We start from the raw sequence: 25,782 nt of genomic DNA, 5'->3' as shown, positions 1-25,782 counted from the left end.
AAATCATTTTCTGGGGCACAAGAAGAACAGATAGTGACTGACAGTGCTAATTTATCCCATGAGGAAATTGCTTTTTCCAAATTTAAAGTTTTGTAGACCTGTAGAAAAAAACAGGGTTGACTTGGATGAAACCTATAACACAGATGTTACCAATATCATAGGTGACTGGATCAGAAATATCTCTAATATTGAACAGTCTGCAGAGTATTCTGCACTGGTTGCAAATACATAAATTGTGTCAAAAAAGACAAATGATTTATGTGCTTTAAAAAATGCACAAAATGTGACAGCAGTTGGATTAAGGCATTTAGAGAAGATTGGTTGAGAATAAATGGATAGGTTTCATGAATGTCACAAGTGTGACAATGTTAAAATTGAGTAAAATGTGTATTTGTAGTGATGGTACAGCTCATGGTGGAGAGAGATTAAAGCCAGGTGTTGATTATATAGTTGCTAATGGTACAATAAACTTCTCACATTCAGAGACATCAAAAACATTCTCAATACCTGTTAATAAAGATTCCAAGGTATGTAAATTAAGTTGTTTATTATTAGAACCATGTCAATTGATAATAGCTGTTTTTAGTATGAACATTGTGCCATTTGCTGTTTTCAGATTTTTATAGATCTACATTGATAATGCGGACGTATATTGCCATCTTGTATGTGTGTATGTATCTGTGTGTCGCTTACAGGCCGCAATTCTGAAGTGGTCGTCTTGAAACTTTACATACTTATTCCTTATACCCTAAGTATTATCCACATTGTTTTTGGTGCATGCCCGACCCCCAGTGGCAGAGCCATGCCCATTTCTTGTATTTGTTTGTCGTCTGCAGGCTGCATTTCTTAACGTATCATCTTTAAAATTGGAATACTTATACCCTAAGGAACATCCCAATTGTTTGTGGTACATGCCCAACCCCCAGGGACAGAGCCACGCTCATTTTCTTTTTGTGTGTCTGTGTGTCACCTACAGGTCACAATTCTTGAGCGATCGTCTTGAAAAATTTTCATATTTATTCCTTATACCCTAAGGATGATCCCTATTGTTTGTGGTGCAGAGTCACGCCCAATTTTTGCCTTTAGCGCCCGAAGGCCACAATTCTGAATTGATTATCTTGGAACTAGGTATACTTATTCCTTATACCCTAAGGACAGCAACTATTGATGTTGGTCAATAACAGGGTGGTACCTATTTATATTGTTCCATATCCGACCCCCAGGGCCAGAGCCACGCCCGATTTTTGTATTTATTGTCTACAGTCTGCAATTCTGAATGGATTTGTGATTTGTAATGTATTCTTTGCCCATGTGGTCTAAGGGGAGATAATATGACGTTAAGGTCACCAGCGAAGAGTTATCTCCCCTATGACACCAATTTGACGTGTCTATACACATAAAACCCACAAAATAGCCCTTAAACTCATACGATCACCAAGGGGGCATTATGGCTGTTCTCTCTATAATATTTTTAAAAAAGAATAATGCAAAATGAATATATTGAAAATTGCATTCAAATTACTTTATTTTGAGCGAAGTTATCAATGGTTGTAGCTTTGACAAGATGTGTGCAATTGATCATAACCAGCATACTGTCATTTGTGTCTTAGCCTCGCTTCTCAATTTTTTGATTAAAATTATTAAATGGCCAAACTGTTCTAATCTACTTAAAATCGGAGCCAACCGATGGCATCAAGGGTTGATTATGAACTTATGTTTATAAATGTCTAATTAATAATTTACATAACATTAAAGGCCCAAAGAAAGACCTTACATAATGCCTGGTTAACTTTTTCTCCTACTTATTGGGGTAGTCCCATTTTCTTGAGCATAGCTTTTTGTAAATTAGTAACTACAATCTACATACATTAATCTTAATCATTATGATTTGTGTAGTCTATAGTAGTGCATTGTTATTTTTTTCTGAGAATTTCCGGTAGTTCTAACTTCCAAGATGTTTATAAAATTAACATTACACGAAGAATGTCCTACCATAGATATTTGATCAGACAGTATCTTGCCTGCACCTTTCGGAGTAAACATGGAACTATTGAAATGAGTTTGTACATCAGTCACATTCTTTGGGAACACAATAACTCTGCTTCCAATTGAGAAAGAATTTTCAAAGTTGGTGTAGATGTTTGTAAGATGAATGTCTTGTTGGATGAGCATTTTTTGTTTGGCTTAGCTGTGTGATAAGCAATTTTATTTATTATAAGAATATAAATTTGCAAGTAATTGATAACTTTCAACTATTTATTTTAGGATTAAGGTCGGTGACATTAACTTTACTTTCTGTTTGTCTTCATCTTTGTCTTTTCAATTTATTTAAGGGTGCACTTAACTTTATAATTGCTTTACGCAATCCCAGTCTGGGTGCGAAGATTGGTGAAAGAAGTGCTACTGTGTGTCATATAAATAAAGGTTTGGATTTTGATTTTATAATGAATATATTGAAATGTTGTAAATCATTTGGCAACAAATTATAGAGTACCATTTAACATGGCCTATCTTATAATTTGAGTTTTTGGGGGCTGTCATGAAAAAAATACTGCCGTATTAAACATGTTAATTAATAATGATATAATTGTTATTTACAGATGAATTAATTGAAAGATTGGCAGAAGTTTTAGAAGATGAAGAGGAGAAGGAGGTTACATGGGGTTCTCAATTTGCTAAGTTAGTTTATAATTTAGATTAAAATATAATTTGATTTCATCATACATAGCCATAGCAAACATGGTGATTCATGTTCCCTAATGTTTTATGATTGTCACTACTGGTAGAATTATTAGAATTTGAACTGTTCCCCATCGGGACATATAACTTCAGGTTTCACACTATGTTGTTTGAAATTTTAAATGTTCTTTGTTTTAAGTTAAAGATATTATGCTTATTTATTGTTATTTTAGTGCTATGACGGTAGGAGGTGATACCGATAGTGAAGGAAATGAAGTTGATCCTAAATGGTCTCACTACCTCATGCATTTCTTTACTTTTTTCTGGAAGCTCCTTTGTGCACTTATACCACCAACGTAAGTAGTATACTGTTGAATATAATTCTGCTGTGTTACAAGTCTGTACTCAGAAGACTGTGAAAGATAGACTGTTGCTTAAAATTTAATTTATATTTTTTACAATGATATAAAATGAGTTCATTTTATTTTTTATTCTTGACAATCATTATATGAATTACCCTGTTTTGGAAAGGAACAACCCAGTTTAAATCGCAAAAATGTTATATATATATACAATCTGCCAACTGTCAAATTAACTGACCTGTTGGTTGGCTATTTACATGAGTGGAGTACTTTATAAATGAGAGTTGTCAATCCAGTAGCTGTTATATATCTATTTAATATATAATGTTATTTTTTGTTAAATAGGAATTGTCTTGGAGCTTGGCCGACGTTTGTTTTTTCGTTAACAGTTATTGCTGTTTTAACTGCTTTTGTTGAACAGGTAATGAATTCAATTAATTTTAGTTTTGTCTATATATTTGTTATTTGTAACTTTAGGAGGATTTTTTTGACAAAAGAAATACCTAAAATTTGGAAAAAATGTTTTTTGTAATATGGAAGAAAATTAGCATGATTATAAATTTATAAAATGATAATTTTGTTATATTTTACAGTTAGGTCATTTGATAGGTTGTGTTATAGGATTAAGAACAAGTGTTACTGGTATAACTATAATAGCTTTAGGCACTAGCGTACCTGATACGTTTGCCAGTCGAACAGCTGCTAAGCAAGATACTCACGCTGATGCAGCTATTGGAAATGTTACAGGTAATGTCACATCAGCCTTATTAATAAATTTCAAAGAAGTATTAAGCAATGGCCATACCAGTAAAAGTTTTAATCATAATTTGACAAACTAGGAAGCAGATGTCCTAAAATGTTCAGTTTTATAGATCTGATTAATATAAGTCATATTATCGTTATGATGCTGGATGCTGGCCAGAAAGAAATTTTCTTCAGTCACCCTAAAAAAAGTCATTCACAGTCCTTTTAATTTTTGGAAACGGGTCTCATCCAAGGGTTACAGATCTGGCCAATAATTTTTCAGGATCTGCTTCAAAACGGCACAGATTGTCACTGGATGTCAGGAATCTGACACGTTTCTGATCTACAGTCAAGAGCTTTGGCACCAATCTTGCAGAAATCTTTTTCATTCCTAACTCGGTGATAAAGTGCTCAACCCTCTCATGAGAGATACCCACAACACTGCCCATCACCATGTCATGCACCAGGGTAATGTTTTCTTGAATGGTTGCCGGTCATCGTCAAGACGCTCTCTGCCATGCTTAAATTCCGCAGTCCACTTCTTTACTCTGGAAAAGGAAGGGAACCATCCCATAAAATGGAGACCTTGTCGGCATGTATCTGCGTTAGGGTTAGTCCTTTGAGTTGCGGTGGAGGGGTGGATGGCTGAATGGTTAGTGCGTGCGCATTATCATAAGGTCTGTCATTGAGTCAACTGGTGTGGTTTCGATTCCCCGGTTGTATGTGACAAGGAGTGGGTTTTCTCCGGGTCCTCTGGTTTCCTCTCATTGCTAAAGACCCCTAATGACCTAGTTTGTGTCTAGTGGACATTAAACCCCATTTCTAAACCTGTCTCTTCAGTTGCGATACTTGATGACTGCCCTGTAGCCAGTTTTGTCCATTTCTGGTGATTTCACTTGGTAGGTTCACAAGATGATTTGGTACAAAGACAATAATACCACTACAGTTTCAATTCTTATGTCTTTGATTCATTCAATAATTGTAGTTGTTGGTGGCAAAAATTTGTTTCAACCCAATTGATCTATCCGTTTCAGGCTTATAACTTTTCAGTCAGCCCTCATATTTTTATTTATTTCAGGTAGTAACAGTGTCAATGTATTTCTTGGATTAGGTTTACCGTGGGTTATTGCTACTGTATATGCAGCAATTTCAGGTACAGAATATCAGGTCAAGACCACCAATTTAACAGAGAGTGTCATCATTTTCAGTACCTGTGGTACAATTTGTATCATATTACTACTTCTAAGAAGAGTGGTAATTATATTTTCATTACATATAAAATAATTTATTGTCTACAGGTTTATAATGAAAATAATGTCCCAATTTCATTGTGGTGAATTGTATTTTGAACTTTGAGATTAAAATTCTAAAAAAAAACACCAAAAAAACTGTGGTGGAGTGTTTAATTGAACTCAATCTATGTCCACTATAATTAGGTAGCAGAATTGGGATTCCTGATACTATTTGTTATAAATTGTATACAATGTACACTATGACCAATAAAACATAGATTGTCTAACTGTGTTCCTTCCAAAACCTGTCCGAGTGTACATGACGTTGACATAGGGGAAAACAGTGTATTATTAATAAATAGCTCCATAAGACTTATGGCAACTTTCTTCTTATCTACCCTAATTTGAATATGCTATAGCCGATACTGATTGGTATACAACAACTGAATTACTATTAAAACTGTAGCAACTCTAACTTTTTATTTCTATATTTGTTTTTGTAGTTTGTTGGTGGAGAATTAGGAGGAAAGGATAAAATTGTGAAGTATGCTAGTAGTATCTTTTTGATTGGACTGTGGGTAATTTATATCTTGTTAGCCAGTCTTGTGGCATATGATTATAACATTATTCCCTTGCCAAAATAGGTAACTGTTTATTGAAGGTAAATTGAATAACTGAAGTTAAACTTTTCATGAATAGATCCAGTTACAATTTAACAATTAGTAACAATAAAAGAAGAGAATTCTTTTTTATACCATATCCAAAGTTATGTAGAGATATTTGATGATTAGAAGAATGTGTTTTGCATCCAGTGAATATATTGATCAAGTGAAACAACTATTTTTCAATCAAGCTCTGTTGAGAGAAACAGGAACTTTTGAAAAATGTAATCTTACTCAATAAGATAAGGACAGAGAAAAGACAATGAGATGAACATTGTGGATATGGAACTTTATGAGAAATGTGGTGAGGAACAATAAACTGTGTTATTGTACTATTGTAGACAATCCATTTATTTTGAGAATTAAAATACTCAAACGGAATGAAAGTTAGAGACAAAGATATATAGAATCATGCTCCCAGAGTGTGTGATGTAATTAATATAAATACAGTAGCAATAATAGATATTATTATTTATCAATTCATTGTGCTATATTGTGAATCTTCTATATCAGATTATGAACTGTACTAAAATGGAATAACTATAAGATTAACATAGTGTGTAATATCTGCGTATCTTGTCAATATCAACTGGAGTGACTTAAATTGTTTGGATTATGTAGGTGATATTTAAAACAGTATTCAGAAGTATGAAAAAACACAAGAAGTGAACCTGTAAGAAAAAATGAATTAAAAAGGGATACAAGTTCAATGAATTATCTACATTTTATATTCTCTTTGTTGCCAAATTTTTGTTTAATGTTGTTATTATGTTAATTATTGAGTTAGATATTGTTGTTATTTGTAGTTAACTATATATTTACCAAATTTACAACTTTTCACTCCTGTTGATTGATAGCTACGGGTGGTGAAAGTTAAGTTAAATATCTTGATCGCAACTTAAGTTAAGTCTTATTATGATGTTACAGACATTTTTCCTATGTAGGTGTTTGATTAATTCTTTTTTATTAGCTTTAACATTATTTACTTATTCAAGTTATTGTGGGATCAAAAGAAAGTATTAAAACAGATATTTACTAGTAAACACATTTTTATTAGGGTCCAAAGCTTATTGATCAAATGTTCAAATGAAATAAGAAAAAAACAGAATAACAACTTTATGTACTGGTATGTACTGTCTTCAGTATATATTTTGTGTTCTTTGACTGATTAACTTTACTAAGGAAAAATGTTTTCATGTAAATAAAGAAACTGTCCCTTTTTGAAAAGATTAAAACAAAATTATTTTGATTATATATTTCATAATTTTAGTCAATAGCCTAAGTAAATATTATCAAATAACTTTCATTATGTTCATCATCCCTGTGAATTAAGTAATAGTATTTTGCAATTTTGTGTAGACATTTTTCTTATTCAAAAGAAAGGTCTAGATTGTTATTTTTATGTTGATGTAAAATGTCCCCATCCCACCCACCTCCCATTGTTATTTTATGAGTTCTTTAAATTTAATTTATTTATTTATTTTGACTGTGATAAGATGTTAGTCCTTCTTTTGATTTTATTACAATAATAGACATTTTAAGCAGATATTATTTACCCACCCACCTACTAATTAAATAGCATAACTTTTCATTACCCAAATTAATTAATAAAGAGAAGATTTCTGAAATAACCAAGAACATAGAATTATTTCCCTGTTGTATTGATATTTTTATACTTTTTGGACACTCATTTGTATTTAAATTCACCAATATCACTGTCTGACTGTGTTTAAAATCAAAGTCAAATTGTATACATATCAGTGAATGTCGGATCAGCTTATATCTCTACTGATTTATATTAATTCAACCCATATTATTATATTCATTGCTTTAAAATGGTAATATTCAAGCAGTAGTTTAATTAGTATTTGTTACATCCCAGTAGAGAGATTTAAAAATTTATGATCTCAAGCATGTGGTTTAATTCATCTATTTAAATTATGAAATGAACAATACACAATTGATAATAGTCGACCTTGTGTTACTGTTTTGTTCACATTTACTAAATATGTAGAAAATTAGAAATATAATGCTTATTAATGAAGTGACCATCTTGTTTTATGGAAACAGAAACTTATTTTTGAAAATATATTTGTTTGGCTAATCTGCAGATTAAACCATTTTCTATAAATATCCATGACATTGTAAATACAATCATTTAATTATGTTTCTGTTAGGCGTCATTTATGACAGTATTGCAATTGTATATATAGAGAGTGAAACCAATACCTATATTCTACCATCACATTCCTATGCATGATCTGAAACCTTGTAGCGACTAATGATAATCTTATCAACATATCAAAACCGGTGTGTCACCGTTCTTGCTATAATAGTATTAATAATTAAAAAATACAACAAGGAAAATGAATACAGGTATATTGAAACTTTCATTCAAATTTCTTATTTTGAGCTGTTATGAATGTTTGAAATTTTGACAAGATAGGCCCTATAGCTGAAAAAATCCTGTTTGTCAAGTTCCATTGCCACGATGATAAACACATTCTTGATTTTCAGATATTGCACTAATTGCAGACATTGTCTAATCCACTAAATATCTCAGACATATGATGCTCTTGTGAGTTGATTATGTGCTTGTCATGTGAATAAATATCATTTGAATAAAGATTTAAATAATGGCTTTTGAAGCCAGAAAAAAGATCTAGAATAGGCAGATTTAGTCTTACATAATGTATCTGTAATCTTAACTCAAGAACTCATTTCTTGAACATCTTCAAATTCTTTATACATTTGGTTAACAATTCATACCGGTTTTATATGTGAATAAGATTATCAACAGAGGATTTTCCTATTATTTCACACATTTCATTAGTTGATATTTGCAAAGAATAATGAAATGTTTGAAGGAGGTTGTTTGTGTTTATTTTTTTATTTATTGATGAAATGTAGACACTATTTAGAGAAATGCTGACCAATAATGGAGAAACAGGTGGTTTCATCTTTAAGACGTCTCTTTCTGTCTCATTATAAAGTTTGTCAATTTTACAAATAAAGTTTGCAGTTATACCCTCTATCAGTTTTAACCGTTTTTTTTCTTGCTTTGCTTTGGAGAATAATTTTAAGTGAATGTTCTCTATATAAAGGACAATAATCTGTCCAGATTATTGGCTGCTGAATGATAAATATATGTTCTCAATGGCCAAATGAGTTATCCATGGGAATTTAGGCAATATTTGGAGAAAAATATTCTCCAAGAAAATGCAATATTTCTGTGACTTCCCTCTCTCAACCTATATAATAAGGATGATTCAGCTGATAGCTAAGATTAGAATTGTAAATAATTTTAACAGAAAATCAAATTCAAAATAATAAATAATTCTAACAGAAAATCAAATTCAAAATTGCAAAATTTTTCGGGGACGTATTGATTTGAATAATAAATAACGGGTTATTTAGAAAGTTTTAGAAGGGCTTCCAAAGAAAGGCATAAAGTATGAGTTATCAACAAGGAAATAAAATTTAAGCAATTTTAGGGCACAATGTGCTCAAAACTAGACTTCCATATCATTCATAGTGTAAGTCTTAACTGTTAAAATTTGCTCTTCTTGCTGGTTCTTTTCGTTTCATTAGATACAAATATTTTGATCTTCAGGACTTGCCCGTGAGATGAGCTGACGTCTTTTATCTACGAGGGGCCTGTTTCACCAAATTTTAACTAAGATTAAGATAAAATCCAAATTTTAGTAATTTGATTGGAAAATATTAGATTGATTTTAGTGCTTAGCCATTCAAAATTGAAGTATCTACTAAAATTTGGATTTTATCTTAAGTTAAAATTTCGTGAAACAAGCCCCAGAGCTTTAGCAATCGGGTCCAAAACAGTTGGATCTGGATCTTTTACTCGTTTACTGAACCAATATCTAACCTTCTTCAAGTCATCAATAGACTGTGCCCTCTGGTTACGTTTCTCGCCTTTATTTCTTCTATATTTGTAATAACTCCTATAGAAATCGGCCTCTTCGTTGGCTTTCTCAGGGTAGCATTGTTACAACCCCTATTGTAATAACAACGCCTAATATACCATCGCTTATTGTCCATCTAATACATACTTTTTAAAGTCGTGTAACAAATCAAGTCTAGAAAACACACCATCACCATTAATTCTTTTAGTTGTTTTACCATTGTATTCTCTAGAAAAGAAGCGTGTCTTCTATTTTATGTTAAAATATCTCATTGCCACTAAGAAAAGTTATTACTCTCGCCAAACGGTGGGATACTAAAATTTCATTAATATGCCAACAACGGAAATTATTCCCTGGTAGATTAGCGGCCCGGAAGTCTTTATCCCCGGCTCGGGGGAGGGGTGGGGGCATAAGCGTACGGGCCGATTTTCCCTGGGCTGTATCATTTTTGCACGAAAAATGAACCTACATAACCTACATGACCTTAAACACTGTGTATAAATTTAAAGTCAATCGGATATTAACTTTGACCTCTAAAGCGTCCACAAGATTTTTTGAAGTGATCAAGAGCCATAACTCTGGCAGTAATTATCGGAAATCGTTGAAAATCGATAGGCTTCTTCGTCTCATGACCTTAAACACTGTGTATAAATTTAAAGTCAATCGGATATTAACATTGACCTCTAGAGCGTCCACAAGATTTTTTGAAGTGATCAAGGGCCATAACCCTGGCAGTAATTATCGGAAATCGCTGAAAATCAATAGGATTCTTCATCTTATGACCTTAAACACTGTGTATAAATTTAAAGTCAATCTGATATTAACTTTGGACCTCTAGAGCGTCCACAAGAATTTTTTGAAGTGATCAAGGGCCATAACTCTGGCAGTAATTATCGGAAATCGCTGAAAATCAATAGGATTCCTCATCTCATGACCTTAAACAGTGTGTACAAATTTAAAGTCAATCGGATATTAACTTTGACCTCTAAAGAGTCCACAAGATAGCCATTGTCGGATTAAGGCTCTGCTGGCCCCAATGAACCTTTTGATAAATGGAAGAAAGTTAAATTTAACATAATTTTTTTACTTCATTTTTTTTTTTTTTTCTTTTTTTGTGGTCTGGATTTTTGGCTGACCCTAAGGCACGTGCCTTATTTGCCTAATAATGGTTAATCCGGCACTGCAGATAGCGCTCGATTAACAATCAGCGAAATTCGCTAATAAAATGTTTACATGGACTGATCTCATCATCACACCTTATTAATAATTATCGTACATATACACACCATTCTAGTGATTGTAACAACAATCTGAATCGAAATCGGTCTATGTACAAAATGGTTATCTGACTGTGACGAGGGATTTTTGTTGAGGGGGTCATATATCATCGGTAATATACATAGTTCATTCAGGCAGGATAATTGGAGACAGATTCAAAAGAAACGGCATTTACGATTCTTGCGATTAGCAAAATTATCGATAATTCTATCAATGTCATTTTCAAGCGGAATTTTTCACATCCGAATCGTATACGTGATACGTTGCGCCAATATAGTTTTAGAGTTTTGGCAGGTTTTCGCGTCGGGTACGTATGCGTCGCTGAGCTGAGCTTAGTTCTATTATAGCATGATGACAGTGTCTAGCCTATACTTTCCAAGACGCTTGACCGTCGCTGAGTTATTAAAAAAAAATTGGTTTCACTAATTAATCATTTCAGTAAGTTTATACCCCTTTACCACAGAATAAAATCATTTACAGATTTTCAAGGTCCCACCCCACTTAATTTATCACGTAGATCAACCAGGAAAAGTATGAAAATTCTGAGAAAAACCATAAAAAATAATGATTAAATTCCAGTCTTTATCATTGTTAAAATCACATTAAATATACACCTTCGTGTTCTAGGATACACATAGATTCATAAAAAATGCTGTGATATAACATTTCAACGTCTAAAGTAGCAAAAAAGACGGTAAAAAGCCGACAATGTTATACGGAACTTTTCCGTATGAAAGCTGTTCGATACGTGCTGACGTATCCGTGTGCCGTATCACGTATGAGAAATACACACACAATAATGGCGTCACATGCACAGTCCATACGCATACGCGATGCGGACCAGGAATTTACGCTTGCCAAAAGTCTCTAATCTTTCGCTTTCGTCCCTTCCCAGTCACCGTCTGCAATCGAATCAGGCCAATATTGCAGGCTATGTATAGCGAAAATCAATCTTTTATCGGTATAAAATTATATCGGAAATTACGAAAATCCACTTGACAAGAGAACAAAGAGCAAAATGCGAATTGCATGCAGTTTATAATCAAATTCCACACCGGTCAAGACAATGAATCAGCTGGTAGAAAAAGCCTCAGTCACAGCCGCGATATTAAAATCACAAAACAACCGTGGTAAAAGCTCGAAAAATGACGGCAAGTAGCGCCTACGAATTTTCTGAAACTGCTGTTTGAGTTTGAGAAATAGACACCCTGAATCAAAATCAGATTGTGTGATTTTCTGAAACCCTGATCTCCGATTTGTAATTGCATCACTGCACCCAATGGTCAGTCGAAGTGCCGGATTTCGTGTACCTCATTTTGCGTTTTGGAATAATTTTCTTATTTTTCCTTTTATATCCACTCAAGTTTTATTTTGTCCATCATTTGACCACTGCATGAAAAATTTGATGATTGCCTGAAATAGATTATTTTGCTCGAGAGGGGAGGGGGGGGGGGGGCTCGTACACCTATGGGGAGGGGTCAGAAAAGTTTTTTTTAGCACATCTTCCACTTTTACTTTCGATCAGACACTAGTCTAAATGCTAATGAAAAGAATCACGCTCGACGCATAGGGCAAAAAACCGATAAATTTTGTGTTATGTTGTATTTGGTACCACAAATTCTTTCTATATCGTTCTAACGTAGTAGTTATCAATGTTTTGAAAGTTGACCAACCTGTCACAAAAGGTGTAAACTCTATGTTCATTGCTAGAGACTCCGAAAGGGTGCTTCTAATGAAAGCTAGGAATGTATGTGTAGGCAAGTTTAACATTAAAACGGGTTAAAATCGTATAAATTTTATGTGTCTTATTGACTATACTACAGAATGAAAAATATTTGGTTCGTTTAGAAGCTTTATAAGGGCCGACGAAAGACACAAAATGAGTAGTCAAACTGCGCTCGAAACTGCAGAATTTATACTCGGGGTCAACTCCTCCTGTCCTCCGCAGATCCGATATGGTGGATCACTTCTGCTCGACTATACGGCCTTTCATTTGGTGATGCATACCAGGCGATACGTTTCAAGTCAGTAGCTTGAAGCGTATATATGGTATTAGTGTCAGTGGCCTGTGGCACGAAGTAACAGTATATTGTCGCATACATAATATATTATGTCAACGCTTGGGCGATATAATATATTATGTCAACGCTTGGAACTAGGATGGAGGTGACTAGGCATGAACTTGCAACGATAGATTTAATTGGCGCTTTGATAACCAATGAATGCTTTGGAGACATATTTTGGCGGTATTTTCCATCATGGAATCGGTAAGTTTCGATTGTTTTTTTCTTTTCTGTTTTTTCTCTCTTTTCTGTGTCCTAACCCTAACCCTAACCCTAATCCGAAAGAAAAGTGCCCTTTTTTGAAATTCTGACATCACAGGTGCCCTTTTTCTGATAAGGATGCCCTCTTTTATTTACAGGGGCACTTTCTATTGTTAAGGGGGTGGACCGGTCCCCATGGTCCAACCCCTGGATCCGCTCTGATGACGCGTACATTCCACTGAGTCTACAGGTCTAATATGCTAACACGCTTGGAGCGTCAACACAATATATTATGTCGCCCAAGCGTTGACATAATATATTATGTATGCGACAATATACTGTTACTTCGTGCCACAAGCCACTGACACTAATACCATATATACGCTTCAAGCTACTGAAGGGTGTGCATACGGCAGCTACACGTCCACTGAGATGCCATAAAAATATCTTGACCCCACCCACACACACACCCACACCCACACACCCACACATACACACACCCACACCCACCCACACACACGACCACACACATACCACCACCACCGCCGCCAAGCCGATTTTTGCTTAGACCGGCTCACTATGGCACCTATAGAACAGTTCTGTCGGATTGAAGAGCAAAAAAAAAATTGGATGTATGTTTTTCGAAGAATTGGCTGCTCCAAGTTGAGTATAAAACTGAGATTTACGTCGTACATTATACCCACTGCTTGAAAGGAAGGTTGAATAGACATTATAGATAAAATCATTTTAAGCGCCACACAAGGAACATGTTTAAGGGCAGAGGATTTCCACTGTCTTAGTGTCCTCTGGATTTGAGAATTATTATTAATATCATGTTGCCAACTGTTTTTTTTAAGGCGACGGGAGAGTTACAGGTAAAAACGATACAAATAAAAACTATTTCAGTCTGATAAAAGAGATATTTATTCGGAACAAAATACAGGTGTTAAATAATATTTTGAGCATAAATCTACGACGAGGAATTTTCGGAGAATTTTTGTAGATTACATAAATTATGTTCGTAGGAATTGTTGATAAAGCAAAAGAAAACAAAATTAAGTATTAGTACTTTGACGAATTTAATCGGATGGAAATTTAGAAAAGATTATGCAAATATACAATTCTAGTACACTGCATTTATGGTGCCATGGATATTATTTATAATGAATATTACACGACAGAATGTTGGATATTAAATATGCAAAAATGTAACAATACAGGTACACTTAAAATAGTTTTAAATAAGTAACTTACAACTTTTGATACCAGTGTTCATTATTTGATCTAAAATTGCATTTAACTCGATACTACAAAGATTTAAAAAAGATATGCACTTTGCCATAACTGACGAATTTAACGTGTGTATATTATCATTAACAATAATTGTTCTATACCCTGTGTATATCCAACATTTTCTGGACAGATCCGGTCAAAGAAAAGAAACTACAATAATTACATATTATAATTTATATAGATAAAACATTCCATTTACTATAATAATACAATTTAAATCACAGATCAGTCATTAGCCCGAAATTCATTCACCAAGCAAGCCTCAAGACAACAACTGAAGTCTAATGCTGGTTGTTTTTTTATCTAAAAAAAACTACACACAAGGAATCAGATATAACCACCCTTTGCGGTTTGTGCATATCAAGGAACTCAACTTCTCGCAAAACCATTCATATTCAGATACACTCCCAGCATTAATATATAATTTCATGTTAATTTATATTTCAACAGGGTTAGTAATTATATAATGTACAAAACTAAAATACATTGTTTTAAAAACCTCAGATATGTTATATGCCACCGAGAAAAAAATATCATATTTAAAAGTGTTGTTTCTAAGTCTTTAACTTCCATTAAAGTAATCTGACATCTAAAGACCATTGTAATGGCAACGTCAAAGGTGCTTTTTGACTAAGGATAGTTTGGCTTTATCAACGGTGCTTGCAGAACGAAGAAACTGGATTATCGAGACTAGGGTTATTCTCTTACATATAAATAAAATAAACATGGCATTGGAAAATTTTGAACAATTTCGCCATTAACTTGTCACAATCACTCTTCATACAGAACTTATTCCATGAAGACATATCCAGAAAGGGTATTCACAGAAAAGCGTACATATGTCAATGAATTCTGTTTTAATAATAACCCATTTCATCATTAGTAATACTCAGCTCATCTTCTAACTGTTTATACTTTTCCTTCTCTGCCTTTATATCAGCTAAAATTGAACAAAGAGAAATTAAATTGGAGAAGAAATAAGGGTTATGGAATGCATAGAAAATGAATTACAGGAACGGGCACAATAACAGATATTTAACAGAATGCACACATTTTCAGTCTTCTAGAAATAAACATTAGGGCAAATATTTTCCATTTAAAAAGACAGAAATAGTGTCGCTGTACACTGTTTCGTACAGATAAAGTCGGTGGTGGGCGGTGGGAGAGGGTGATGGAATGGTTAGCCCGTGCGCGTTGTATCACAAGGCCTGTCATTGAGTCATCTGGCGTGGTTTCGATTCCCCGGTTGTACGTGACAAGGAGTAGGGCCACCTGTCCAACCTCGTGGGTTTTCTCCTGGTCCTTCTGTTTCCTCCCACTGCTAAAGACACCTACGCGCTAGCGAATTATTGAAATAAAATTGAACCATATTGTTAGTCCCGAAATGACCTAATTTATGTCGAGTAGACGTTATTCCTATTTCTCTCGAACTTTCGAGTTTTCATAATGTTAATCAACTTATGTCTGAAGACTAGGATTACGACTTGTTAAAGAAAGGGGATTAGGAATTCCTGCATTAAGACTTGTTACTAGAAATAACGATAAAACTGAGGTCATGGGAAATGAAATGAAATGGGGTTTAACGTCCAACTGTTCTGCTCCTATACTGGGCTAATGAAGACTTGCATACGCCATACAGTGTGCTGTGATGGAAATTTTTGCCCGGGCAGCGGCACTATCGTCTACTCTTATATCGAATTTAAACTGCCAAGGGATCTTTTACGTGCATTCCAATGTATACACGGGACCTCGGTTTTTCGTCTCATCCGAAGGACAAGACAGCTGTCCTTGTCAGGCCCTCCGTTCTGCACCACTGACAAGGGGAAATCACGTCGGAAAATCCAGATGAACTTTCTCGGCCAATGCAGGGATCGAACACCTGACCTCCAGGCTAGCGAGCCGGCGTCTTAACCACCTAGCCACCGTGGCTCCCATGTGAGGTCATGGAAGTATTTGACAATCTCACCCCGATTTCATTACGCTAAATAAATTATTAGGTCTGCGATGGCCAACAAGTCAACGGTATCTTTATGTATTTGTATTATGAAATTACCCAAAAATGGCCAAAAATCCCGCTTGCACATATTAGGCATAACTTATTAGGTGTGACCTTTTCTCGTGGATATTGTATCGTGGGCCTTTATTGGCTCCACCCAATAGCCAGTGGATCATGTCTTATAGATATTAGTGAATTTGACGCAGTTCATTCTAGAATTTGATCGCGCATTACTTGCACGATGGAGAATACAACCACAGCAGAATATTCAAATAATATGGAGTAGTATTTATTATTGGTAACATTACCTTCTAATCTGTCTATTTCATTTTGTAACAAAATTCCTTGGTTCCTAGATTCGATAAAGTTTTTCTCTGCCTGTAATATAAGAAACAGGGGGATAGAAGTATGCAAGGATTCAATATTTCATATAAAAGATGGAGGCATAAACAAATTGCATAAAGCAATTTAAACTTGTCAGTAGATGTATGTCTGTACTGCACTATTGGTTGACTCCAGATGTGTACCTTTGCCGTCAAAGAAGATGCAGTGTCGCATTCAACGCGTTCATCCTGGCACTTCAGGATATTTAGCTGTTTTAAGCGATGGATAGAAAGAATATATTTTACAGACTATGGACACGCGTCTATATTATCTAATTTTAGTAGATTAAAATGTTAGTAAGCAAGCGTATACCCCGCCCTTGAAGAACTACAGTAATGTTTAAACAGTGTAAGTAAACGGGAATGACGTATGACCAAGTAATAAAAGATATACCAGTATAGGTAATGATAACAGGAGGTTGCCATGCAAAATATGACCACATTTTGCAGAGATGGACAGAGAACAAGCTAAATACGTGATTTTCGTACAATAAGGGGCCATAATCTAGGAAGTGTGTAGATCAACCCCGAATGGTCGGTTGTTTTTTATATAGTCTACAGATATATAACCACAACAGTCAATCAAAAAAGTTGTTGACAGGCGGAACACATATATTGGCATATAAACAGTCTTTTTATACGCCCACATTGCCAAAAAATAACAAACCTGCCAATAAGTCCAACATTCCAAATTAGCGGTGATCGTTCGGCTAGTAATAAGGTGTTCAAGAGAGCCCCTTATCTGTCTGTCTATTGATGGTTTAATGTCTGCTACAACAATTGTGATATCACAGCAGAAGGGAACCATATATATACTAATTTTTCTACCTCTGTCACCGAAATTTTGTGAACGCTCTACTGGTCAGAGTTTCAGGCTTGCTGAGAACATTTGGTATAAAAATACTGGTTTAGAAAAAAAGCGTAGGGTCCAGTGCGGTGCGTGGCCCCTAGCAGAACATTTTGAAAAGTAGATTCAATTTGGTACATGTGAGAGTAACACAAGTTAAAGATAAATATAATAGATATATTGGACTATTTTGATCTTGTACTCAACCCACTTTGTCCTCCAAGATCCGGTACTGCCTAATTGTTTAAAAGCCACATTTTTTATATCCCATGTCTGCATCATAAAATAGTAATTTTATTTGTTGGTGTTTCAGAGAATTGATCTGTAGCCTACTGCGTTTATGATGGAAAAACATCACCCTCACGTGCTATCATCGTGATCATATGCTGTTACATTCAGAATTGCAAGATTAAAGTCTATCTCATAAACACGATTTACAATCCTCCATTTATAAAAGTGGTGGTGTCCTTTGCGTTTCGGTACATATTCAGACGTCTAATAGTAAGCGCAGGAAGGACTGGCGAACAAACGGTGTTTAACCCATAAAGATTAAAATTTAAAGATGGCAGATAAACAATAATGTTGTGCTACAGATGCAGAAATACAGTTGATTGAAGAAGCATCATTGTGCCATAATTTGTATTATTTCGTCGATTGATTAACACAAAAATATAGGATTGCCGCGATATCGTTCCATGGCGGTTTTTAGGTCGACGGAACGAAATCAGTCACCATTATAATATTAATGTATTTATGGTTATTACAGTAATGAGATTATCCAGTTTAAAATATGTGCTAAAAACAAACAACTACTTCAGATCAACTTGGAATGTTAACACAAGTATGTGTGATTTATAAAAAGACACAAAGCAAACTGGAATTATATTTTCGCAGAAAACCATTGTTTGTCTTTTCCAAAACTTACTTCTTCAAGCTGTCTCTCTAAATCCTTATTCTTGGTTTCTATTTGTGAACATTTACCTGAATTTTAAATATTGAAACATGACAACACAGACCTTTTATAATATGCTTACTTTTTCTATGGTAAGATCCTTATTTTCAAATAACATAATCTGGTTTAAAATTAACAGATAAAGACTTTAACAGTGAAGTACCCAGTATATGTATATAGTAGCCATAATACTAAATCCTCGATAAAGGTGAAATATAGGGTTCAAGCATACGCCATTCAAATTACTTTTATTTACAAACATTTTGGTACAGAACTTATTTAAATCCATCTGCATGATTTATGACTATAGCTCACACTGGTTTCTATTGATTTTAGAGCGCTTGATAAGGTGTGCATAATTACATAATAGTCATCACATCTTTCACTTTTGAGATAAATGCCAATGATCTGGCTTGTAGCTTTAATGTTTAATTTGTATAAAACGAGGAATATTAACGGGATAATTATAATAAATGTACCTTCAAGTTTATCTATTTCTGCTTGTAACATGGTAATATTTCTGCCTAAATCCATTTCTCTGGCTTCACCCTGAAAGTCAGAACGAATACTTAAATGTTAGAATGTTGCCATTTATCCCGGAATATTTTTTTTATTTTTTGTTTTGTTAACTATTTCTTTAAGAAAAATATATAGTTTGCTACCCCATACATACATTAACGCATCGCTTTTTGTCACTCATAAAAAACAAAACAAAAACAAAACCAACACATAGTACAACATTTTGTTTTTAATTCCCCAGAAGATAATCTGTGTACTAGACAGTGTAATACAGATAAAACAATCATTGTGACTGATATAATCATTAAACAAGGCCGATTGCATTAAAACAAATACAATGTAAATCGAATTTTCCCAGTGGCCCTTTTCTTGTTCCATACATTACAGAGTAAGTTTGTCATAATCAGTTATCCGTTTTCAATACTAATAAAGCCACAGTCAACTGAATGTTCTTACGAACAGACAGACGAGGGAATTAAATCCCACATTTATGTGGTCACAGAATAATAGAGCTCACTTTTACTTAAAATGTCATCTCTCATTGTATGTTTCTTTGTAAAATAACTTTCATCAGTAAAAATATGGATATTTTTTGGAATTTTGGTAAAATATAAATGCCACTGTGAGTTGCACAAAAAGTGGAAACGGGACTCCATACCTGAAGATGTTGCAGTGCACAAGGATTTTGTTTACATTATTATTTTAAGTACAAATTCTAGAAAGTTGTGTAAATATTTTCGATAAATAAGAAGTGCTAAAACTTTGGGTTTCTTAAAAAATAATGCGATTATAAATGAGATAAGCATAATTTTTATTCTCCAAAACACCTACCTCTTCTCTCAGTCTCATGATCACCGTGAACTTAGAGTGTCTTTACAAATATATATACATTTAAAATGCTGCACTTCCTCATACTCATATACTTTTAAGAAATACAGTTTACATAGAAGTAAAATAAAAATTAACGATTCGTATCAGAGACACAAAAACGGACTTCTAAAAGATAATATCGTATTATGGTGGCATTAAGAGCTAAGCATGTGAAGTTAGGAGTAAAGCATGCTATGCTGATGTTGTGTAGCTTATAAGAATATGTGTGGAATATGCTGATGTTAAGAGCTGTGTAATTCGTAACAAAGCTAAGAGTAGTACACTTTATAACAAAGCTAAGAGCAGCGCAGTACACTTTATAACAACGCTAAGGGCAGTACATATTATAACAAAGTTAAGAGAAGATAAGAGCAGTACATTTTATAACAAAGCTGAGAGCAGTACACGTTATGCTATGCTGATGTTGTGTAGCTTATAACGATATTTGTGGTATATACTGATGTACACTTTATAAGAAAGCTAAGATCAGTACAGTACACTTTATAACAAAGCTAAGATCAGTACACTTTACATAAAAGCTAAGAGCAGTGCACGTTATAACAAAGCTATGATCAGTACACGTTATACAGAAGTCAAGGACAGACTACAGGTTACAACAATGTTAAGAGCTGTATACGTTATAATAAAGCTAAGATCAGTACACATTATACAGAAGTCAAGGACAGCCTACACGTTACAACAATGTTAAGAGCTGTATACGTTATGACAAAGTTAAGAGCAGCTACGAGCAGTGCACTTTATAAGAAAGCTAAGAACAGTACACGTTATAACAAAGATTAGCGCGGGACACGTCATAACAAAGCTAAAGCAGTACTAGACTGGATAACCTGTTCTATTTAGACTTCAATATATTATGCAAGTCAGAAAAGGAGTGACGTAGGAGCGAATCTAACGTATTAGAGCAGGTTATCCAGTCTAGAGCAGTACACGTTATAACAAAGTTAAGACAAATACATTGCAGTTTATGGAAATACAGAGCGTTGTACGGTTTATGGTAATGTGAAAAGCTATACAGTTTTGGGTAATGCAAAGAGTGCTGCATCATAATGGCGATGTTAAAAGCTAAGCAGTGTACATACGTCGTTAGTTTTGGAATATTTTATTATCTTCTTACTTGTTGAACACTTTCAGTAACAGAATCATTGGTTACCACTTGACGAAAGATCATTTGTTCAGCCTATATATAAATAACACTTATATTAAACGGAAATTCACCTTAACGATTTCTGAACAAATTTTAGTTTGCCAAAGCAATTAATTATTACTAAATTTATAGTCCAAGAAATAGTATTTCAATTCTGGATTCATAAATATATTGTGCATATTTGTTTGTTTTGATTGTGGAACTTTATTTATACTATAATCCTACTCACTTCTTCCAGTTTTTGACTGAGACTACGAATTTCATCTTCTTTTCCCTTTAGCTGAAGGAATTAATTTACATTCATATCATATCAGTTCGGCGATTCTAACATTAATTATTTTTATGACAAGTATAATACACGAATTTTATTGTAATATTATGTAAAACTGATTTATATAAACGCGTTGTGCGCAATGAACAATCACGTGCTTTTAAAAGAGTAAATCAGCGGTTTAGAACAAATATTAAGACATTATCATTAAAATAAACATCTTCTAGTCGTGGAAATACTTACTGTACAGCAGTTTCCTTAGATTTCTACTTTTTATAATTACTTACTGACGAGTATCGTACGGTTTTTAGCCATTATCATACCTTTTTATATTGAATATGAGTACCATAAGCTAGCCTTCTAGCCGTTATCATACTTTTTTACATTGAATATGAGTTTTATAAGCCTTCTAGCCGTTATCATACCATTTTACATTGAATATGATGAGTACCATAAGCCTTCAATCGGTTATCATACCTTTTTGCATTGAATATGAGTTTCATAAGTCTTCTAGCCATTACCATACCTTTTGGCACTGAATATGAGTTTCATGAGCCTTCTAGCCGTTATCATACCTTTTAGCATTGAATATGAGTACCATGCATAAACCTTCTAGCCGTTATCATACCTTTTGCATTGAATATGAATACATATAAGCCTTCTAACCGTTATCATATATTTTTACTTTGAATATGAGTACCATAAGCCATCTAGTCGTTAACATACCTTTTAACATTTGGACTTTCAGAAGAGTTATAGAATTTATTAACTGATTAACAGTTGGTTCCATCTAGCCGTTACCATACCCTTTAACTTCAAATTCTAGTTTTATAAATCTTTTATAAACCATTGGAGTTTCATAAAACTTCTAGAACTCAACCATTTGACACTGAATTGGAGTTTAATAACACTTCTATCCGTTATCATCCAGATAACAACGAATCGGAGTTTAATAACACTTCTATCCGTTATCAACCATTTAACACCGAATCGGAGTTTAATAACACTTATATCAACCATTTAAAACTGAATCGGAATTACATTATACATCTAGACGTTATCATACTTCTCGACATTGGATTGGAGTTTCATTAGAATTCTACCCGTTATCAATCGTTTGATACTGAATTGGAGGTTCATACGACTTCTATGGCCCTTATCGCGGCTATGTGATAATACACTGGCTCGCTAATCAGGAGGTTCCTCTTGTCGGTGGTGGAGGACGGAGGTGCCTGACAAGGAACAGTATCTAATCGGTCGGATGGGACGAAAAATCGAGATCCCGCGTACACGTTGGAATTTGAAATAAGAGTAGGTCGTAGCGCTGCTGTCCGGACAAAGTGTCCCATATAGCACACTGCATAGCGTATGCCCGTCTTCATTAGGACGTCAAACCCCATTCCATATCTATAGCCCTTTAGACATTGGATTTGAGTTTCATTAAGCCTCTGGCCATTGAAATACTTAATATACAGGAATTTCATAAGATTTAATTTTGACAAAGAACATTATATTATACTTCCTAAGTATTTCTTATAACTCGCCTACTTCTAATCTTACATTCTGATATCAAAATACTAAAAGGCACAATTTCGACCATATTTGAAATATACGTCTGTATAGGGCACCTACCCTTTCCACTTTGATCCTTTATTCAAAACATATATTCAGATATGACGTGACTTTAACCATGCTTTTACTTACTTCTTCTACAGTTTCCGATAAGGTTGCTATGGTTTCTTGTTGTCTGAGTTCATTATTTTCTACCTAAATTGATATAATTATTTATATAAGATTTAATCATGTTATTCTCTTTTTTTTTAGAGATTCAGTTTTACGAAAATTTTAAGTGGTTAAGTGATAACAAATTTGACTTTTATTTTACAATAACAATGTATGTATATTCTGTTACAAAAGTCGGATTTGATTTTGTATTTTATTACTCGAGTTTGCCTGGTACTACATGTATAGAGAAAACATAATCAAAACAAATTATGCCAATATTTCAGACTATTCCTTACTTACGGTTTCCATAGTGATTATGTATACTTACATCTTCTAATTTAATTAACAAAGCTTTAATTGTCTCCTCCTTTTCTTCAACCTTGAACAGAATTAACAAGTTTGTATTATTATAATATTCTAAAATAGCATGTTATTTGCAATGTTCAAGTCAAGAAAAGCAGGAGACAGTGAAATAAGTAACAAATACGACAATATTGTACAATAATTATGTATTTACCTGAAGAGTTGAATTTTCTCAAACAATGAAAAATCTATGGTGTTTATGGAAAAAAACTGTACGTCATCATTAAACATACATACGTGTGGTAAAGCTGTCCTATTCTCGAAACAATGAGCACTGGTAACGAGCATTACCATGACCATATTAGCAATTATGTGTTTTTCATAGGCCTACTAAGTTCTTTGTAATAAAAGAATTAATGTTACTCAGATGGGCATTGGTTGAGCTTTTCGGAAGTATAGTTCTGTTAAATTCGAGTCCCAGTAACAGAGAAATTACAAGTAGAAATTCTGGAGACGGCTGTATCAAATCGTCACAACATTTCACACCAGGGATATGATCTCTGTTTCTTGATCGTTTACTTGTGTTTAACTTACTTCAAAGTCAAAATGATGTGTTAGAAAAATCACTTTACGATTGTAAGTGCAGCAATGGTTGATGAGATGGTAATACTCGTAATCCTTGCTTTATGAGGGTCATTTTGCAAGGAATTTTGTAAAATGCATGGGATATACGGGTCTGATCTATACCGGTGTCAAAATCCGAAATTGCCCAATATTCAGATCTTTTCTGTAGTCTACATAATATGTGCCAGTCTGGTTCTTTAATGATTTTTAGTACTGCCCAATTCATACCCAGCGTGATTTATTAAAAAAACGATCAGTTTAAACCAACATACAAGTCCATAAAATGCAGTTTCAGTAACACGTCCAGTTTTTGTGTGATAGTCAATAATCCTAGAAAAAATAGCAGACCTAAAATGGCCCAATCTTATTAAAATTATACAACCATTTCGTTAGGTTTGGTTTTTCGGTTGTTTAATATACATCATTTCGGAATAAACACGTGACTTTACAGGGTGCAATCGGTAATGCGAAGATTGGGATTGGTCGACTTAAGATCACGCTATAGAAAATTCCACAGAATCTTTCAAAAGTCTTTGATTATTGAGACATTTGATTAGCCTTGGATCTTTCTCCATCATTACCATCACTGGAAGGCATGACGATCCACAAGTTAATAGCCTACTGTTCAGTATGTTGGACATAGTAAAAAAATACAAACATAAATGGTGAATTTGTAAACATGGCTTTATTACACAGATATATTTAACAGTACAGTCAAAACCTAAACAGATAATTCGGACTGAGTACATTATATTAGTTTGTGAAGACATTTTGGTTTGTAAAGACATTCGGGGGCACTAAATATAACAAAGTGTGTAATAATTTTAAATTTAACCTTTTTCATGATAAAAATATAGCGACACCAATCAAGAAAGCAGTTAAAATATATACATCTGAAACACAAAACGACAAAAGGTTACATAGTGAAATATCTGTAATCTATATTATGTAATACAACTAAACAGTACAATATTGAATAGTAGAACATTCCGATTTACAATGAATTACTTATTCATAAAAAAAAAGTATATCAAAAAAGTTTTATATAACAGACAGTTTACTTGAATAAAATTAGTTTAAACAGTACAATTTGAACAATAGTAGAATATTGCGATTTACAATGAATTACTTTCTCATAAAAAGGGTATCAAAAATGTTTTAATAGACATAATAGACATATTATGGAATATGGAATTTAATTCAAATAATCATTTTAACATTTCAAACGTTAAGATAGTTCCATGTGAACAGTGTCTTAATTAAAACGTAAATTTTAGAATGAATGTCTATATACCAGACATTAGACTTGTTTGTGTACTGTCAATCTTTACTATGATACACATATATATTTGTCTCGGTCAATCCAGCTTTAATATCAGATTATTTTGAAGACTTTGCTGTAGGATCATACTCCAGACTACACAAGATTTCATATAATTCCTGAAAATATATGAAATTAAATCTTTATTTTGAGAGGTCTGTATAGGTCGCCAATTCGATAAATGCATGCACAAAGGATTCCATTATAACTGGCACTACTATGTGTTAATAACAGTGATAAAAACAGTGACACTGCTACATACAAACATTAGTGATAACATTACTAACACAGCGTAAAGATTATGGTAGAGCTAATTATGCCTAGCATATATTCACAAGACAAGCCAATAATCAACTCTCTAGACAATCG

The 25,782-nt window shown here is 33.7% G+C and overlaps 1 protein-coding gene across 7 annotated transcripts in view; it reads left to right on the top strand.

Moving 5' to 3' along the window:
* Nucleotides 1-8,711, top strand: part of LOC126818347 (sodium/calcium exchanger 2) — a 54,228-nt gene extending 45,517 nt beyond the window's left edge. For all 7 annotated transcript variants that reach the window (XM_050545707.2, XM_050545713.2, XM_050545708.2 and 4 more), the window contains 8 exons: nucleotides 398-527; nucleotides 2,334-2,424; nucleotides 2,601-2,679; nucleotides 2,913-3,035; nucleotides 3,387-3,462; nucleotides 3,635-3,788; nucleotides 4,864-5,039; nucleotides 5,521-8,711. In XM_050545707.2, the coding sequence (XP_050401664.1) occupies nucleotides 398-527; nucleotides 2,334-2,424; nucleotides 2,601-2,679; nucleotides 2,913-3,035; nucleotides 3,387-3,462; nucleotides 3,635-3,788; nucleotides 4,864-5,039; nucleotides 5,521-5,661 (970 nt within the window). In that variant the 3' untranslated portion in view covers nucleotides 5,662-8,711. The remainder of the gene's footprint in view (nucleotides 1-397; nucleotides 528-2,333; nucleotides 2,425-2,600; nucleotides 2,680-2,912; nucleotides 3,036-3,386; nucleotides 3,463-3,634; nucleotides 3,789-4,863; nucleotides 5,040-5,520) is intronic.
* Nucleotides 8,712-25,782: the final 17,071 nt, after the last annotated feature.

This window comes from Patella vulgata, chromosome 4 (assembly GCF_932274485.2).
Source record: "Patella vulgata chromosome 4, xgPatVulg1.2, whole genome shotgun sequence".
Classification (NCBI taxonomy): Eukaryota; Metazoa; Mollusca; class Gastropoda; family Patellidae; genus Patella; species Patella vulgata.
This window is presented reverse-complemented; position numbering and strand designations above follow the sequence as displayed.